The 20,701-nt window shown below is 33.1% G+C and overlaps 1 protein-coding gene across 1 annotated transcript in view; it reads left to right on the forward strand.

The window, feature by feature from the left end:
• The window catches only part of CFAP47 (cilia and flagella associated protein 47), a 252,655-nt gene that overhangs the window by 104,228 nt on the left and 127,726 nt on the right, over nucleotides 1-20,701 (forward strand). The window contains 6 exon segments of the mRNA XM_031556783.1: nucleotides 3,009-3,117; nucleotides 5,419-5,645; nucleotides 8,415-8,595; nucleotides 16,406-16,602; nucleotides 18,269-18,412; nucleotides 19,604-19,777. Coding sequence (XP_031412643.1) covers nucleotides 3,009-3,117; nucleotides 5,419-5,645; nucleotides 8,415-8,595; nucleotides 16,406-16,602; nucleotides 18,269-18,412; nucleotides 19,604-19,777 — 1,032 coding nt within the window.

The following is a 20,701-nucleotide window of genomic DNA, read 5'->3' on the forward strand; positions in this document are numbered from 1 at the left end:
GTGCACAAAGCTAGAAATATTTTGAGGAAGGTTGATAGATTGTGGTAAGAGATAATTCATTTGATTTAGTTTGTAGCCTTTTATATACCGTGATTAATTTATGCAAGTCAACTGTCACAGAACACTGTCATGATTTAGCTCAACTATATACAACTATGTAGTAATGACAGGAAGATCCTGACACAAATATATAGCTTGGCTTTCTTAAGTATTGTATATATGGCTGCAATATTTCAGTTGCTCCATTTTCTCACTGACAGACAACTGTAGCTGTATGGCGATCAAGTTGTATGATGAACAAGTGACTTCATATAATAATGAAACTGGTGTCATTCAAATATGGACTTGTGCTATCTGTAATCAATAATTCACTTAATTTTACGTTTCCTACCCTTTGTAACAAATAAGCAAAAACAGTAGTGTGAGTAAGAATGTAGCTTCATTAAAATCAGTTAAGAAGTTGAGATCCAAATCACTAGTTGGATTTGACTCTCCCTAGGAATCTGTCATTGCATTAATTGTTTATCTATATTAAAAGCAAGAACCTAAACTGTTACTAGTTAGTTGGCCTACTTAAGATGCAGAATTTTTTGAATCTCTGTGTTAAGTTTTCTAATCTGTAAGTGATGGCACAAATTGTTTAACACTTCTTAATGATGTGTTTCAATATTTCTTTGTTTTCTTTGATTTCAATGGTAATAATATATGAATTTATAGTTAAAAATTGTCACTCAGAACTTCTACAGCTAAATGTCCAAAATGAAATTAATTGGCTTATTAAGTGAACACTTTACTATCTGCTCTTAATTACTGATTTTCATGGAGAACTGCATATTCTTAGCAGTTATACTTGCATTTGGGATATCATTTAACAGTGGAATTAGATAAATGTCTAATAATAATTCAATCGCTATTTTATTGACTATATTTTATTAAGAGTAAACTCTACAAAATATTTACGCTTTCTCTTGTGCAGTTCCTGAAAACTGGAAATATAAAACATTGAAACCAAGAGGTTACCAGCTAAATTAATAAAATACAAGAAGGTACCCATTTTGCTGAGAAAACTTCAGCACAAAGAATCATAGAATGGCTTTGGTTTGAAGGGACTCCAAGGATCATTAAGTTCCAACCCTCCTGCCTCAGTCAGGTCTACCAACCTCCAGATCTGATACTAGACCAGGATGCCCAGCCATCCAACCTGGTCTTGAACACCTCCAGGGATGGAGCATCCACGACCAATCTGGGCAGCCTTGCACTTTGTTATGTTGAATTTCCTGAGGTCATCCAGGCTTACCTTTCAAGTTTTTCAAGGTCCCTCTGGATGGCACCCCTTCCATTTAATGTGTTGACCACACCACTAAGCTTGGTGTCATCCACAACCTTGCTGAGGGTAAGATCTAAAGATCTTCCCAGAAGATCTCAATCAACAATTCCTTGAACAACCTAAAGTTTACTCTCCCTGAGTTCAGGGTCCTGACCCCAGTCTTTGCTAAGCCCCCATTCCTCAAGATCACAAACAGAAAACAGGATTTACATGTTATGTAGATCAAAAAGCAATATATTTTCAAAGCAGGGAGAGAAACGGGGAAACTTGTTCATACGTATAAGCATGTTGTTATCAGCAATGACAAGAAAAGTAATTGGTAGTAGAATTGGTAACCTAGCAACCAGTACCTTCATGAAATTAGTTGTACATGCTGTGAGTTTGTTAATAGTCCTTATGGATTCAAAATGCTGTATCAAATAGGAATGATTTCTCTTTAAATTGGCTCCCAGGAGTGGCTATTAGTTTATATGTGGGAAACCAATTTTGCTGTAGGATTCTTTAATCCCTGTTAAGGAAGATTTCTCTGAACTCTTGAACCAAGAAAGGAGAGAGAGTGCCAGGAAAATTGAATGGATTTCCTTTTGGAAAAGGGGTCAGAAACATAACTGCAGTGTTGCCAGCCTTAGTGTAAATATTTGATGAAGCTTGGAATAAAATAAAAAACAGACTCATCTGTTATTGACCAATATTACAGAGAAAAAAATGCCTAGTTTGGCAGATGAGCAAAATGATATAAAGATTTTTTTCCCCTCATATCTGGAACGCAGGATAAATGACTGATATGCATTTTTAAGGCAGGATTTTATGGAATGTTGTTTATGGGAAAAATAAGAGATGACCTTTTGTGGCAAGTTATATGTTTTGTTGCAGCACCATTTGATCCCCTACATTGCAATCAATCAGTTAAGTGATCAAAAAAAAATTTACAGTAATTAAAAAATGCAGAAATTAATAAAGCAATAATATATGTACTAAATCTCCTAGTAAATATACAAGTACCTAATTTAGGTATTTTTAGTTTTGAGATGTCCTCTTTGTAACTTCAAACTGTACTTTATTGAATTTTCTTTTTTCTTTTTTAGTAATGCTTTTTTTTCTATTTCAATTGACCCTTTTTAATTTTTTTTAATTTATTTTTTGAATGACTGAAAGTGTTATTTCTCTGATCATTAATTTATACTTTCCTTCATGACAAATTACTGTCTTTTTTTCTAGGCCATGTTTATGTTTGCTTTGAAGCTCCTATAAGGCTTTAATTATTTTTGATGGATTAAATAAGATTTGTTAACTTATTTTCTTCTCAGTGGATAATTTGTACCTGATGGTAGCCTACTTTGACTTCTGCTCTTGTTTGCTTTCTTGAAAACGTTACTGGCTCAAAATTACAGTTCCTAACAGTGAAAAGCAATCAAGGCAACTGGTATACGTGTTTAAATATATATGGCTATAGCACATAATAAGAATTTACTATTGTACATGTGGTTCAAAGTATTGTCATTCACTTAAAATGTATTGAAAAGGATTCATCTCTGAAATTTTTTATTTTTCAGATATAATAATTAAAGAAACATGATTATCATACCAGGGTTTGAAACAGTAATTTGCTTTTATTTGAGCACAGTTCCAAAATGATGGTTCTTCCAGAATTGCAAATTGATTATGTGTTTCTGTGTTTCAGATTGGAGAATTTGTATATCTTGTAGAAGGAGCAGGTGACATACCTTTGCCTTCAGAACTGCTTCCAATGGATAGTCCAAATGTTTTGCATGTTAGCAGTACATTAGAAGGTAAAGTAAATGGATGGTGGGAGAGAAACATAGAGAAAATCAATCTACTTCACAAATATTCTTTAGTTCCCAACGATTTTTGCTAAAATTCATTAATTATATCTGATATAAGCAGGTTGTTTGTAGTACAGTGTAATTATGAGACATTTATTTTAATGTTCTCCAGTACATTCCCTTCAATGCTGAAGTTAGCTAGTTTTTAGCTATTGTATTCAACATCTGTGTAAAGTTGTTTTCAATACAGTTTATATGAATATCTTCTCATAATTTCTCTTATTTTCTACTTCAGAATGTAGATTGTAGTCAGATATACCAGGGCAAGTCATCTTTGACTAGTCTTTCTAGTTTTATAATGTTTTGTATACTGTATTGTGATTTTACAGATATAGTTTTGTCTTCATCCAGTGATAAATTGCTGTCATTCCTATTACAGAAACGCGTGGCTGTTATTTGAAATACATATACTTTATGTTCTGAGACTAAAGAATGTGATACACATTAGGAAGTTATGTTACTGTTCTTCCTGTTGTTTGTTAAGAAATGTTGAAATGTCTGACAGTAAGTAACCTGGAAATGATCGTTACATATATGGCCTATTTCACTGATTGTGATTGAGACATACTTCTCCATGACTGAGTCCTGGGTGTGTTTTTGGGTGAACAAATTTTAATATGTTAGAGATTATGTTTCTTCCAAGAGATTTTCTGACAGGACAGATTTAATGTGGTAAAAATCAAAGATGACACAGGTCAAATTAGGTCATTTCTATGTTACTTCTTTTGAAGACCCTCTAATATTTTGTATTCAAGTATTTTAACTATTCTTATGAAAACAGAAAGGAAAAACCTGGATTGTATAACTGATTATAAATTCATTTTACCTCACACTAAGATCTTTTCTATGCTTGATATAAAAATATTATAGTGATTATATGCTGACAGTTTTTACAACGTACTCAACCCCAAAATAATCAAGGTCTCTTGCACCCTTATATGTGAGTTATGCAGAGGCTGTTCTTGTATAAGCAGTTAATTCAAGAGTATGGCCATTCATTAAGTTAAGTACATCCCATTCTGGATCATTGTGAAATAAAAACCGTTATCAGAGGTCAAAACAACTGAAGACTTGTAGTATGTTACAGTCTTGGTTTTCAGCAGCCATTTTTTCTTAATTCTGCTTTTGTGGTTTTCGGTAGGAAAGTCAGTGTTCTACAGATATTCATTGACGAGAGACAGAAATAGATCTCCATTACGAATAGCAGTGATACGTAAAACGTGTAATGTGCTCTAGACTTTACCTGGAACTTTTAGTTACTACAAGCTCTTTCTTGCTTTTAACCCTGGAATTAGTCTGCTCAGGGTCACATTTGTGGGACCTTCTTATCTTATGATCTTCATATCTCTGAGATTCAAAGGGCTGAGATTCAAAGAAAACCGCTGTTGAGAATATTTGAATTTGTGGATCAACTAGACATTGTAACAAACATTCACTGAAAAAATAAAGATACAGAGACATATGTCAGTTATGAAAACTTCTCTGCTGTGAATCTAAAACTAAACAGAACAGTGCAAGATGATTTTCATTTATAGCATTTGCATGAAATAGCAGAAATCCATTTTGCTCTTAAATATAATTTGTTTCCAATCCTTTTCTGTAAAGGCTTGCCTAATAAGATAAAACTTTCATTTTCTAGGATTGTTTGGTACCACTGTGTGCACAAAGGTTCTATCACACACTTATTTTCCTTCCAAGATGGTTTCTTACCACTAATATTTTAATTAGTGAAAGTGTTTGTTTAAGTCAAGTGCACATGTATGAGGGATGAGGAAATATCTGTTGCTATTTAGTTCAGAGAGCTTTGATGAGAACTGTGGATCGCAAAGCAATGTATTTGGAAAAAAATTGAATTTTACCATCTCTAATTAGAATTACATTGCTAGTAGTTCCTGCTTGTAGGGATGCAATATATTCTACAGGGATAAAAGAATAGTTGTATCTTTTAGGTAGAAGAAAGACTTTTTTTTTAAAGTTTTGCTACTACTGTAATAGTTTTAAGCCGATGTAGGATTTTTGAATTTTCCATTTGCGTTTTGATTTACGTTAATGTATATTTCCCTAGTAATAATAACAAATAAATTATAAGGAAAATAAGTAAGTAGATAAATAGCATATAAGTGACTATCAAAGGAATGTTGTGTTCAGACTTTTCTTTGCAGGCTAAGGATTTTAAATGCTCTAGTACAGTTACGATACTTGTCTTTTTTTTTCCTTTTTTTTTTAATTGTGTTTTTATTTAAATAGATCCAAGTGCAGTAGAGCCAATTTTATATTTGAAATGTAGACTTGGACAGACTCTCGAGGAAAAACTCAGGATTCCACTGATCAATGAATCAAGAGAAAGAGCTCTGGCTATTGCTGCTCAACAGCAGATGTCAACTATTGAATATAAAAGAAGAAAGATCACAGGAACTCTGGATAGCAGTAGTGTCAGAGCTGCAACAGCATTGCTAGGGCTGTCCAGAATAGAGGTGAGAAAAGTCAGTATTCTGGTCCTGGAATTAATTAGTTGTTCTTGTTTTTAGGAATGAATTTTTAAAATGAATGAATTTTAAAGTTTCAGGAAATAGTGTAATGGAGTTATGTTTTTTTTACACGTTCTGTAATCTGACAGTTACCAATCCTCATTGTCCTCAGACACTGCAGAAGCTACTTTCTCACTCATGCTGTTAAGAAGTGCTTCCTTTAAGAAATCTTTGCTGCTGTTAAATGGAACATTGATATTTTATTTCAGTTATCTTCTGAAAAATATAACTTGATTAAAAAAGATACCGTGTTCTATGTAATACATTGTAATTATCTGTATTAGAATTCTTTCTTATGCTCATGAAAATTCTCAAATGGAATTTTTTATATTTATTTTTTATAAGAACAGACTTGTCTATATGAAGAATAAATTGATGAACAGGAAATACTTCTTCTCTTTTTGCAATCAATACACAATAGTTTTGGAAAACTGCAAATATTCCTTAAACTATAGCTCCCTATCCATACATAATTTCTAGCTGGTGATATTTTTCCAAGAAGTCAGCATCTAGAAGCAAAAAAATTCTCCCTAGATAGTCCAGTAAACATTCAATTACTATATGTGAATAAATTTATAATAGCGATAATGCCAAACTAAACTTTTCTCTTACACAGAATTAAAATATACATTTCTATGCATTTTGATAAAACACTGGGTTTGATTATTTAATTTCCCATGTGGCAGATTGTTGAGAAGCTGTATTCCAGTTTTCCAGTTGGACATTTCCTTAAATATGGTTCCCAGTCTGCATGATTCCCAGTGCTATGGAAGAAAATCTTCCCTAGTGTCCTTGATATTGTTTAATGTATGTGTTTGGTTACAGATAAATTTAAAAAGTAATACAGAGGAAATTAAATGAGAAAAATAAAAAGTAGGTTTAATATGTTATACGTTTGCCACAGGACAGGGATTGTAACCATGTAATTTGGACTCAAATATTTTTCTTTTGGATTGTACCTAGTATGCTGCTTATAAACTTTTTAAAATTGAAGTCCTTTAATATTAGAGTACTGTTGAGTGCAACAGTACTTCAACTGCTGTGAAGCTGTGAAATTATTCAAAACAGAACATAAAAGGAATGTTCTTTTTGCCACTAAGTATGCTAAGATCTAATGTGAGTGCTAAAATTAACTAGACTGTAAACAATAGAGGACTATAAGTTATGAAATGTATGATGATGAATACTAACACTGAATCACGTGAGAATTGAAAATAAGGTGCAAAAAGAGGTATGTTCTTCATGTACAGAAAGTATTTTAGTTGTTCATGAGAAATTAAATGAAGTATTTCTTCTATACACTGCTGTAGAAAAGACTTCATTCAAAATTATTTTTCAGTATAGTAATTCACTGTGCAGATAAATTTCTGATAAGTGTTCCTATTTATTCTTTTTGTCATGAATTATTACTTACTGTCTGTATAAAAGTGGCAGTATAGAAGTTCTGGTGAAATTTATTGAAGAAACTTTTTGTATTTGAAAGGAACTTGTGTTCTGCCACTTAATTTGGAGCTGAACTATGCTTCTTTGTTTGTTGTCTAAATAGGCCCTCCCCAATTCCTGAATAAAAAATACCCTCTCCAAAGCTCCCGTGGTTAGATGAATTGTTTAGACTCATTAAATCCTTTGGGAGATATATGATAGGTTGGAGAGAAATCTGGAATTTCTGCTGAATATCTAGCAGTCTCTTTTTCATTTCCTTTACACCTTTATACCCACTTCCTACAAGTATAAATTTTTTATGTAATGGATGGAGAGAATGAAAATTGCTCTTACATTTCTACTAGTTGTCGGTCCACTTGTACCTGTAAAATTGCTGTAAATAATTGCATGTTTTCCATTTTTATTAAACTGTAAGTTTTACTTGTGTTTACTTAAGTCACTTTCTTTTTCTTGCTGGAAAAAAGGAATCTATTTTGGTTGTCTTTGATTATTAGAGTTACTAAAATTACTAACTTTGTTGAACTTACAGTTGATCTTGATCATTGCAAATATAACATGTTAACAGATCCAAAATTGCAGTAGTGGCCAAGTTGTGTATTAAATAAGGCATTATTTCTGTAATGCTTTCCATCAGGTGTCTAACTTAATTTTTGCTATGAGATTTAAATGCCTATTTGGAACTTGCTTTTTTGTACTGTGCTAAATTTTACTAACCTGTTTCATGCGGTTGATTAACAGTGCCAACAGGAGGAGATTATTTGTCCATAAAGTTAATTTTAAATCTTTGATTCCTCAAATATATTGTCAATATTTATGTATTAATAACTATATCATTATATAACTATGTATTAATAACTATATAGTTATTGCTCACAAAATATGCTTTTTTCATGTTTTTCATTATTTAGAAATATTATGAAGTAAATGAAGAAGCACATCTACATCCGATACAAAGTAAATTGTTAGTTTAATATTTTTTTTCTTTTTGGTCTTCCTTGAAAAGCTTACAAGGCTTGCAGAAAAGTTTCTGAGCAGGAGGTGGTTTAGCTATAAATCTCAATGTGTATTAGTTTTAATGTTTCAGATACACGATGTCTAAAAAAATATTTATCAGACAGTTTTTATTTAGAAGCACCTCTCAACCATTTCTATGTAACGGGCCTAATTACCAATTCAATTACAGAATTACAATTTTAAGCCTGTCTCATTTCACATTTCTTAACCTGAAATTATTATGATTTTCGTATGTATATGTTATTTCTTTACTTCCAGAGATATGAACTCTTAAAACCACGTCAATCCCCTCCAGAGTTGAAGTACATGGATTATAGTATACAAGTGAGCATGCAAGAATTCTTTGTGGTTCCTGAGAAGCTCTCTATTCCCATGTTGGCATCTAGCAGAGTTAATTTGAAAGGTCCTTCAGAAAAAGTGGTTTTGCCTGAGAAAATAGGTAAGAATGTTCTTAAATAAGATGGATTTGACTTATTCTCCCAGAAAAGTTAGTTTGCTAGGATTCCCTTAACATATTCAGAAAATGGTCATTGTCTCTATTCTACTACTGCTCAAGTCCTCAGCCTTGTCTTTTTCATTAATATCCAAGATCTATCTTATTAGCTCAAAACAACGATTTCCACATACCATTGATTTTGTCAGTGACACATAACCACAGCAGGCTTGTTCTAAAAAAAGGAAATAATTTGCACTGTTTATCTGTCAGATTCTGAATTTGTGCTTATTTCTCTGTCTTCTGATGGAGGGCTGATCTGCGCTTAAATTTTACGTTTTACTGCCTGTTTTCTTATGTTCCACCTCAGTCAGCCTGAGGGAAGTGTCATCTAATTGTATAGTCTTTGCTCCCTGTTCTTCATTAATAAAAGGTTATGGGTCAGTCTTCACAGTGGTCTTGGCAGCTTTGATTATTTTTCATAAACTTCTGACTGTTCTTGTATTCTGTGTTTTACACTGAAATCTTAAATGTTTTTGCTTGGCTTCTGTTTTGATCTCTTTTTTTTTTTTGCTAGTTTTTTAAATGATTTATGTAAGCCTTAAAAGCATTCTAGGTTGCATTTCATAAAAGAACTAGAACAATGTGTAAGTTTCTATATACCTGGTCTATGCACGTTTGTGTCACAGATAATGTATTGTACCACTGCTAACTGATAACAGCATAGAAAAATAACTTCTGGCTTTGTTGGTTGATTAAAAGCTGTGGTACATTTATTAAAAGCTTGAAATATGGTCAGCCACTAATGTGAAAAATCCATAGATTCTTCTGATCGCTATTCGTGAATCTTGATCAGTAGACTCTTTCTGAAAGTTCCTGTAGTTCTCACTGACCTGTGGACCTGGTCATGTACTTTCATGGCCTATGTTTGTTTTCATACTCATTGTATGCCAGGTGCATTTTTTTGTTTGTTTGTTTGCTTCCTGGGGGGAAAATTAAAGAATTTCTGTCAGGTCAGAAATTGTTCCATTTAGATTATAGTGTCTGTGCACTGAGAACAGTGCATACTAAATCAGATTAGAGACTGGTTTTAGAAAGCATTTGTTATTGAAATGGCTTGACAGAGCAACACAATTTATTATTTCATTTTAAGTCCTTTCCTAATACTAAAATGATGAATATGATCTAAAGATGAATTAGAAGTGTCTGCAGTGAAGATAAATTAGACATGTTTGCAGTGAGACGTGGGGAGATGGTCTTGCCTCAGTACAGAGTATTGACAGAAGAACTAGTTCAGAAGTTGAGCTTCCTGTGTCTATCAGAAGTTAACAGAAACTTGGAAAGAATTGTAAAAAGATAAACCATAGAATATTCCAGGGCTAGAAAAGAATAATTAGGACAGGAGCAATTGTTTTGAATTCTGTATGCTTCCAAAGCAGTTAAAGCATAGCCCCTGCTGTATGTCAGTATTACATGAGATATAGTCTGTGTTTTTACTGTATGTGGAAGGAGGTCATCTAGTGAAAATAACATCAGCACATTGTCTGAGGACACAGTCTAAGCTCAACCCAGCTGCATTTCATACAGAGACTGTTAGGAAACCTTTGCTGTTCTTGAATTCCAGCTTGAGAACTCATCCTCCTAAAAGTCCTCTTCAAGATGCAGCTTGAACTTATGATTCTTTGCAAAGTAAAAATTTTGGGTTATAAAAAGACCATATGCCACAGTACCATTGTCTTTGAATATGATCTTAAAAGGCTTTAGTAACTTCATATCATAAGCAGTAGCCTAGAAAAGAATTTAGTCCTTTTATATAGCTCAGGTTAAAAGCAATTGACAGTAAAAAAAATTATGATGCTTATGTCAAAGGATAATGAATTTAAGTATGTAGAAACTCAGGTAAGGCATACGTAATCTTGAAATAAATTGTTTTTTGTTCTTATGGATGTTACTAGAGAATGAAATGAAAAGGCTAAAATGTCAATTGGAATTCAAATAATGGCTCCAGATTTTAAGCAACAGAGATTTAGCGTCCCAAAACACCTCCATGCTTCGCCAAACAGACAATTTGCCAGTTTTCTTGGATGTAGCATGTGCAGAAATGCTTTGACTATCCTTCCTTGTCTCTATTTATGTGTTTCCAGAACAAAATGAATTCAAGAAACAAATGGCTCTATCCCTTTATTTTCCATTTTCCCATCTCTTGCCATAATCTCTTATTAATCAGGGAGTCATTCCCTTTGTGCTGGTGATAAAAGGAAGATGTGACCTTGAAGTTATGTGAGAAATAGTGTGATGGCTGATGCTTAGAACACAGAGATAGCAGTACAAAACAAAAGAGCCATAAGTCTTTCTAAAGTAAACTGTACAGTAAAAGTTTCACTCATTATTAGGTAGCTATAATAATAGGGTAACCTCATACGTCTTTCCTACTCCGTTTCCCGTTCTTTCCCAAGAAAGCTTAAACTTTAATAAAAATCAGAGAAGATTAAGAAAGAGTTGTGATAATTTTTCAGCAGCATAACCAGCAAGTTTAATTAAGTTGCTGTCATACCACACGCAGTTCTTTTGTTATAGAACAAATTTTTATGTAACCAAGTTGTTTAATTGACTCATTGCCTATTTTTTTGCCCTTATTGTTATCTATTCAAAAGGGCAAGATCTAAATGTGGAAATAGCAAGATGCAATTGTGTTAGGAGTAGATGTTTGCATGTTTTGTATCTGATGTTTATGTTGGAATGGGGGGTTGGACTTGATGATATCTTGAGTCCCTTCCTACCCCTGCTATTCTATGATTCTGTGATTGTAATTAGAAATGTTATATGCTCGTTACTATATTCATCAATAAGTGCAGAACAACTAAAACTAAAAATTAAGTTTTAAAACATTATTTGACATACTTAATTCTGACTGTTTAATAAGAAATATGTTTTTCAAGAATTTCCTTTTTTATGTTTTATGCAGTCATATCAGATAGCTAAGTAAAAAATATCTCCACTGTATAATCTATAATATGGATTTTTACATGTTAGTAATATTTCCTAATCACTTCATATTCTTGAGAAATATGTTATTTTAAAATTTGCACTTTTTCATGACTTGTGGTCAACCTTACCTCGTGCTTTCTATGACTTTTAAATGTCTTGTATACTTTCTCAGCAGTGGTTTTAATCAGCGGAAACTTCTTTTTCTTTACCTAAAGCAATTTCCTAAGGCCTTAAATCTATTCTTTTATAAAGTGTTATCAGTAATTCTGTTGTCTCATCCTAGTGTTCTGTGGTCCTCATGCTATATAAATTTTTCAGTATCTTAGTGTTTTTTTTTTTTTGAAAGCATAAAGTCTTAATCTTTTTAAGCATAATTACTTAGTTACTGTCCGAAACATGGATTTTGTTATAGCTTCATTATACTGTTTATATTCTGAGACTTCCCTCTAACTCTCGCACATGTTAAGACCTTCAGAGCTCAGTTCTATGATTTAACTGGGTGCACAGTAATAAAATTTAATTACATTTGGTGGTCTTAATCATCCAGGATAGAGAACCACAAATGGGATTAAAAGTGTAAAAGGTAACATTTCTTTTGTACTCTGCCTCTATGCAAAGAATTGATTTAAAATATTATTCTGTTTCAAATTGTGGTTTTGAAAAATGGTGAAATAAGGTCTTTACAATTTTCATGTCAGCTGCATTATTGAAAAAAATATATGTATTATATTATATATATATTTGTAGAAAGTTGTTTTGCGCTTGCGTAAGAGAGATATAAAATATTAGACTGTATTTTTTTTTTTTTTAATACCTGCAGTAGCAGATTCAGTGGAGAATACTTGTATTTGCTAGCTTTTTTGATGTACCGTGAAAAACATATTTTTCTTATGCTGGTGTGTGAATAAGCTTAATGCTGTGGTGAAGAAAATATATCAGAGTGTCTTCCACCTTGTTCCATCTTCAGAATTTAGTACTGTCCTCCAAAAGATTCAGTGAAATCCAGAATCTGCCTAGGAGAAGAATTTGTGGATAGAAAGGGAAGGCTTCACCCTTACTTGACAGATGAATCCTTTAGGGCTGAGGATGCTGATATATGATTAAGGTTTTTACCACTGAGCTCTAACAAATTCTTACGTGATTGTCAATGTCAGGGCTTATCTTTGTCTTTGCAGTCACTGTTACTTTTGTGAGACATAGAAAGTACTGCTTCTCTAAAGCCAGTAACAAATCTCATGTTCTGTGCCCATTTCTCATCACCACTAGATCTCAGAAGAGACCATTAGATGATTTAAGAAAGCATGTTAGCTTTACTATCTTTCTTAAGTTATATGAAAGAAACTTTTTATTTGGATAGATTACAGTTGCCCATTGGCATAGTTTACTGTGCAGCCTCCTTTTTTCTATACTTTTCACAACTATTCTCGACAAATACTGAGGGCAAATTATTTTATTATAAACTATTATCAATAGTTTATTAAAAAGCTAACGAACAAACAAACCCTAAACCCAACACAAAAGAAGCTTTGTTCTACCTCACTGTGGTGTCACTCATCAATTTCTGAATTTGATATGTGAGCATGACTGCTGAGTATTTGTGATAAGATTTTGCAAATGGTAATGACATTTTTAATTTTTAAATCAATTAAGAAAAAAAAACCTGTTTTCTCTTTCCAGCATTATCTTGATTTTCTGATTGATCAAATGTATTTTACTGTTTGATTAGATTTGTAAGGATATACTGCATTTATGTGGGAAAAAGAATCAATAATCAGTTAGTGGGCTGCTTCAATATTCTTCTTCCCATGTGTTTAGATAAAGCTGAGAAAATGTTAGCAAATGAGCGCACACAATGATAGCAAAAATTTCAGAGCATGTCAGCAGTCATTAAGTATACAGAAGAGTAATTGCTTTTTCAAGACTACTGGGTAGACTGATGTTCTAAGTCAGATGACCTGATACATAAACAGAAGTCAAGAGTGTAGCCTCTTCAATATTATATATTGGTTATTCAACCTTACGAGAGTCAATACTTGCAAATTCGGTCTTCAGGTTAATGTAGCCAATTCCTTGTGACATGCACAGTGTCAGAGGCTGAGTTAAGTTCGTTGTGAAATTGAGCTTTTACTTTTAGAACAGATATTGCTGAATGAAAGCTGATAAAGTGTACAGCTGGTTGACTAACTGCTGAAGGCATGCAGTTTCCTACCTTCAGAAATTATTCCAACTGATTGGGGTATAAAAGAATAGTATTTCTCTTTATTTCCCTCCTCCCACAGTTTGTAATTGGATTAAATAGGAATAAATCCACAAAGCACTTTTATTACTAAACTGTAGAATGTGCTTTTCCTTAATGTCCACAGGAAGTGACATTTTTCTTTGAAAGATACTGTTGTTTGGCTAACACAGAAGATTAACTTTGAATTCAGGCCAGGCAGACCTAAAATGAGCGGTAACCAAAAGACACAGGTGTTACTGATTCCAGATGGTGATCAGATTGTCTTTTGTATCAAGTAAATGGCATAAGATGCCAGGCAGTTGCCAGAGAACAAGACCAACACTTATGTGCTGTAAATTAGCTTTTCAAGAATGTGTGGTTGTGATACACGCCAAACGTTCTACTTTCATAAGAGCTGTTTTGACAGCTGTTTCACGTCAAAATTCAATTCACATTCAGAATCAGGTAAATGTTTCCCATAGGCATTTGTCTAGAACAAGTCTATAAAAATAAACTTCTCATGAAGTGTTTTATTTTTTTAAAAGTATATATAAAGTATATAAATGAGCATATAGCTCATTTGACCAATATTTAGATGGTGATTCTTCCCTGCCCTTCTCAGCACAAGAATGTTCAAGCTGTTGTTCCTTCTCAACATTTCCTCATTATCAGACAAGAGACAGCTATGGGAAGAGTGCTCTGCTTCACCAGATGAACTAAGAGAACCTAAGATTGGAGCTTAGACTAAAAATAAAGGCACCATGACTGCCTCAAATTAAGTAGGACACTCACAAGAGTAGGAGAATCCAAAGCTCATGGTTCAAGAGCTGTTTGTTAATTAGTTCCTAATTAATTTTAGCAGTGTATTTTACGGGGCTGAGTAAGAAGAAAACATGTTAAAATAAGACATTTTTAAGCCCAGTTTACCTGATGACATTTAAAATTTGCATGATTTTTTTTTTTCCCAGGCAAAAACCACTTTCATTTATAAATCGCAGATGTGGTTTTTGTAATCATTTTGATGCAGAGATTGTCTCACTACGGAAACCATGTCTTACTGTACAAAATACTTGCTTTGTTAAATAAAAATGATAAAATGACTTTCCATTTCAAAGAATCAAGTAACTTATTATTCAGTGTTATTTTTTATGCACAAGAAACAAATATTTTGATAAAAGAAATGACAAATTAAATATTATTATTGTGGAACAGAATGATTGTTTTTTAATTTTTCTGCAGGAGACATTACTGACTGAAACTTCAATGAAAGACAAAAGTCAATTCAATAGAGTTAAAGAGACCCCTGAGCATTAGTAATACAAATTTCCATTCAGTGCACAAAGGAATTCACAAAGAAGTATTTTGGAGCTTTCAACACACTGTGTTACCTTTCTTTAAATATGTTTTAATTCTATTTTATCTTGAAATGTGAGTATTTTAAATGGGCATTTAAAATTTGAAGTATGCGTTTTGTTTCAGTATCCTAAAATAGTTATTGTAGAAGAAGAAAATTCTTCATGAACTGAAGAATGGACACTTCTATCCTTTGCATAACTGGCAAACTCAGGTCAACTTCACTAGAAGATAGCCAGTGGGGATAATAGTTTGGTGACAAGATAGAATTAAAAGTAATAATTCAAAAATTACCAGGCCATTAATCTTGTCTTTAAAAGTGAACAAACTCATTTATTTCATAGAGGGTTAAACCTGTGGTGCAATTTATAATCTTTTTGATGGCCAAGTAATGTGAAAAGATTAATAACATCATTCAGTATGATTCGTCTCTTGAACTTGCACTATTCTTGTGTAAAAGACTGAAGTACAGAGGACATAAGGCAAGAAGAAAGCTTCAGTTTGCTGTTCATTGCAGGGAGGGGAGAACTGAATATAGGAGGTATATGAGATCCTTTCTGTAAGCAGGAGCAGAGGAAAAAGTCTGAGTAGATTACAAATTTAGTCCTGAATATGTTCAAATGCGGACAGAGTTTACATGGCTTTTTCCTTACTCTAGACATTATTATGGTGAGTTTTTCTTACATACAATTGATTGGCAAGCTGGAATTTTTATGATTCTGTACTAACTTGAATATTTCTGTCATTTTTTGGAAACCCAGACTTTCAATCCAAAATTGAGCATAGGAAATGTCAAATAGGAAGCTCTCATAAGAACTACTTAAGCATAGCAGGATTCCCATTACTGTTGAGGCTATCAAATAGGGTCTGTTCTCTCCAGTCTCTCTCCTGCTGATTGTTGACTAAAGTATTCAGTAGTATCTAGTGTACTTTTTTGATATCTACAAAAGTTCTTACACAATAAACTTTTCTACTAAATCTGTTAGGTTTAATAAATCTTTTTTAAAAAAATTATCTCTGTGTGCAGTTAAAGAAAGTAGAAAATGGTGTTTGAATGTTTAAATATACCTTTATTTTAGGAAAATTAAAGTTCTGATAATTATGATAATATTTCTAAGATTCCATTGTTCATTTCAAATTATTTTATGTACTGCTAGGAGGAAGCTTCTACCATTTGCTGGAACTCTTCCCAAATCCTGTGTGTAAATTCCATGTTTTGCAACACTGCATTGTATTGTTTTGTTTGTTTGTTTTCAGACAGAACTGATGCAGTTGAGCTTCCTATAAAATTCATTCCTCCGGGTCCTGGTTGCTACCACTGTCAGATTCTCCTGAAGTCCTCACGAGATTTTCGTGTCTATGTGATTAAATGTGTAGTGAATACAGATGATGTTGAAGCAGAGATTGAATTTCTAACTCCAGCTTACCAGGCAGTGATTCAGAATATTCCAATAGTAAGTTCGAAACTTTATTTCGACAAACTAAATTAAGATTCAGGAGTTTAAAAAGTGAGCTCTTGATCAATACATTTAAAACTCAGTATTGCAAAATCCACAAAAGCATTTAAATACTGACTTGGAGTATTATTAATCAAAGTCCGTATTGGACATAATATAGAGCTTATTGGGAAAATCTGGCAGTTTCTGACAGTTCTTAGAGTAAAGATACCAAGGGAAATTTTGAAGATGCATCAAGGGAGGGTCAGGTTGGGTGTTAGAACAGTTTTCTTCACCAGAGGATGGTCAGGCCCTGGAACACTCTCCCCAGGGCAGTGGCCATGTCTTCAAACTGCCACAGTTCAAGCAGTGTTCAAAGACTGATGACCTGCTAGTCTTAGAACTATTCAGGCTCATTTTCAAAAGGATAAAGTTGATCCTGACGTGGGGGGAAAAATGCACGAGAAGAAGAATAATCTTCTGTTGTCTTTTTCTTACCTTCATTTTATCTTCACCATGAGGATACTGAGATAAATTACTTTTTTACTTTCATGTTTTTTACCAAAGATGTTCCAATTATTATTATTACAGAATTGGAGATCACAGTAATAGAAGTATTTTGAAAAAATAAGGCACTGTATGAATCTCACATTTCCAAACAGGCATTTGTACTCAACTACTATGAAATTTACTTGTTGTTGCAGATCTCATGCCATGCTAGTAAGTTAGCTCTGATGACCATAGTTGGTGGTATTTCTTTATTTCTAAGGCTGAGATAGCTGAGTTTAAGAGACTTTCAAAGATGAAAGCCAGAATTGGAATGGGTATAGTCTCTATTCTCCAAAATCCAAATCTTACCTCTGGCATTTATCTTCATTCTGTGTCAGAAGGTTACTTCATTTTTTTTGTTGACTAGACCAATCTTCTCTGTTTTGACAAGGCTGATATTAGCTCTTGAGTTCAGTTTATTTTCTCCTTTTCAGATTGATATTTATTTTTTTGCAGATTGGATTCTTGGTTGCCTGAATAGGATTATTTAAATATAAAGTCCACAAACATTTATTACAAAATATCTCGCTTCCAGCCATAATCAAGCAGTACTGTGATGTGTCTATATGCAAGACAAAACATGTTTCTAAAACAGGGTTTCATGCTACCTCGCATAACCATTCTTTAAAATAGATCAGTCTCTTGAAAAACCAATTTCTGAGAAAACAGGACTGTAAATACTCCTTTGGGAGACAGTCTTTAATTAGAAAGCGAGGCTGGTCCTGTAGTACAGTAAGTGGCAAAATGAGGCAATATATGTTAATACACCACATCTACACTTTTAAGACATTTGCTAGTGTTATCCACAGATGCAAAAGAAATATAATTTTGGCAGGCATTAAGCAGGACCTTAAAGATGCATGTAAATGTTTTAATGTTACTTATAAATTCCATCTTGACCTTTGGCTATATCATGAATTTTTATCTAACAAGTCTTGCTGACAGTATTGATACTGAAAGTATTGCTAGGAACTCTGTTTTCCTGGAATAAGGGATTTAGAAGGTGCTCTGTTCCAGTAGCTTGGGAAAGAAAGAGAACCATGCTCTGATTTGATTATAACTGAGAGTAAAAGCTGAAATGCATATTAAGAAGTTTAAAAGCATAATCTAATTTATGTCTTTACTTTGATTTCAGAGAAACATGTCTAGCCAGGACTGGAAACTTGAAGCAGTTTTGGAAGGACAGGGCTTTTCTGGCCCTCCTTCAATAAATGTGGGTCTAGGTGAAATAGCTCTGTATCCTCTCATGTTCAAGCCAATTGCTGAGTGCTTAACAATGGTAAGAAGGAAATTAGTTTGAAAGCGTTTAAAAAGAAAGCTTTTTTAAATAAAATTTATGCCAGACTCCAGCTTATGAAAGTGCTTAATCAACTGCTAGCATTAAGCATTTGCTTGAGAGATTTTGTGAATTAGTCAGAAATTAGAAGATTTGCTATTAGCTGAAGGAAAAAAAAAACTAAAGGATCCAACTTTACTAAACTTAAAGGTAGACAGAGATTTCCCCTTCACTCCTTACTGTTTTTCCTTTATTTACTCTTCTATCAAACCCTCAGTTTCAATGAATTGACTAGTTATTCCACAGAGATTCTGAGTTCTGACCAGAAAAATGTGCATTGTGTTAATCTGAATTTAAATACATATTTTAAATTTTATTTTGCCACATAAAAATGAAGTAGTAGTATTGAGCACTTTTAATTACAACATAGGTGAGATTTGTTGATAGTACCCTGCTGTATCGTAAAATAATGTGTTATAAATTGAGCTACTGCTTAGAAGTGGCTTTTGCCATCATAGTAATTACTATTCTTAATGCTAAAACTGAAGAGGGGAGACTATGGTACCTTTAAAAAGAAGCAGTATACGTATTTTTTACTTATACGATAGCTGAGACTTTGTCTGCAGGATGCAATTTAAATTTGTGGAGGATTGCCAGAGACAAAAGCAAATTATTCTGTGAAAGATTAGTAATCCATCTGCATGAATTACCTATGAAATGTAATGCATTTTGGTAATCCAGTATTATAATTATTAAAGTATTAAAAGCCAAAAGCCCTGAGTCCTTTGATGACTAATAATCGTGAAGAACATTTTAGCTGAAGGACAGATTAGGTGATTGAGAAAAATTATATTTTATGTGAGGATTGGGAATGGATGAGAACGTATTTTCTTGGGTGTTACATTTGTTTTCCAGTAAGAGACTAAGAAGTATAAAATCTGGGATTGTGAAGGCTTTATTTTGTTAAAGTTAATAATTTAGAGAAATTAAGAAGAAAAGCATTGTTTCCTTAATTTTCTTCTGTTTAACAGCATAATTTACATAAGAGGTAGGAAACTTATCTGGAATCTTTCCTGTACGTTTGCTTTGTTGCCTGGATTTGATAATAATAGACTGAAGCAGTTGATTTGGCTGCCAAATCTTTTAAAAGACTTTTAAAGTGCTGAAACTTTTATTCTTCTTTCTTCGTCTTAGGGAAGACTTATTCTTCAAAATACTACAGGTGGCATTGAAAGCATCTTTAACCTTAAGGGAATTGGGAAGAAACCTCTGGCACAGGATCATATTGTAATAGATTGCCAAGTGAGACAAGTTGCTCAACAACTACTGTGGGTGCCCAATTATACCAAGAACAGGTTAACATACAAGGTAAACTTTTGCAATAATGTGGCAACTCTTTTTCTATCCATAGGCCTAAAGATTGTGTATTACAATAGCCAATATTACTGCCATTGCTGATTTGCTATTAATATTCACGTATCCACGTATGTAACCAAACACATCTGAAATAATACTATTCGTTAACGAGTCATTCCTCCTCCAATGGTTTGAAACCAGTGGCCAATTTCATTGTTTTAGAAATCAGAGAAAGGGTTTGAGAATACAATGTTCCTGAAGTTTTTATAAAGCATTGAAATTTTACAGAAACTGACAAAATTATTATCCATCTATGCAAAAGTTGGGCAGTATGCACTCACTGTGTATCTGTTCCTAATAGCCTGCTGGCCTGGCCAGTCAGTGTTTGCAGTTCCTGGAAACATTAGGGCAATTAGTGTCTTTTGCCAAGATGTTGTTTCAGGGATGCTAGAGGAAACTGGGAATACTTTGTGCATTTTTTTGTTGGGAAAGAAAATTAGAAGGAAATAAATAAATGGAATTGTTGAAGGATAGAGGGTCATGGAGAAGATGGAATAGGAGGTGCTGAGCTGTTTGTGAGGAGGAACATAACATATGAATACATAGAAAATACAATTTTTTTTAGTTTCCCTGATCATAAAGATATTTTTTGTATATAACTTATACAAAAAAAAAGCATATATATATATATAACTAAGTATATTTTTAGTTTCAACTGTTCTAGTTGAGCATATCTTGTAATTACGCAAATATATTTTCTAATTGAAAAACACTTTAGTATTACTGCAACTGAACAATTTTCCTACCATTTCTCTCATCAATGTGTTTAATCTGAAGTTGAGAAAAGTGTATCAGTAGTTTTCCTTGCCTTTCCCCTGTGTGTCTAGGACACCATGACATATGTCAGCAGAGGTAGAGTGTACATAAGTTTAAAAA

The sequence above is a fragment of the Meleagris gallopavo genome, chromosome 1, assembly GCF_000146605.3.
Source record: "Meleagris gallopavo isolate NT-WF06-2002-E0010 breed Aviagen turkey brand Nicholas breeding stock chromosome 1, Turkey_5.1, whole genome shotgun sequence".
Lineage (NCBI taxonomy): Eukaryota > Metazoa > Chordata > Aves > Galliformes > Phasianidae > Meleagris > Meleagris gallopavo.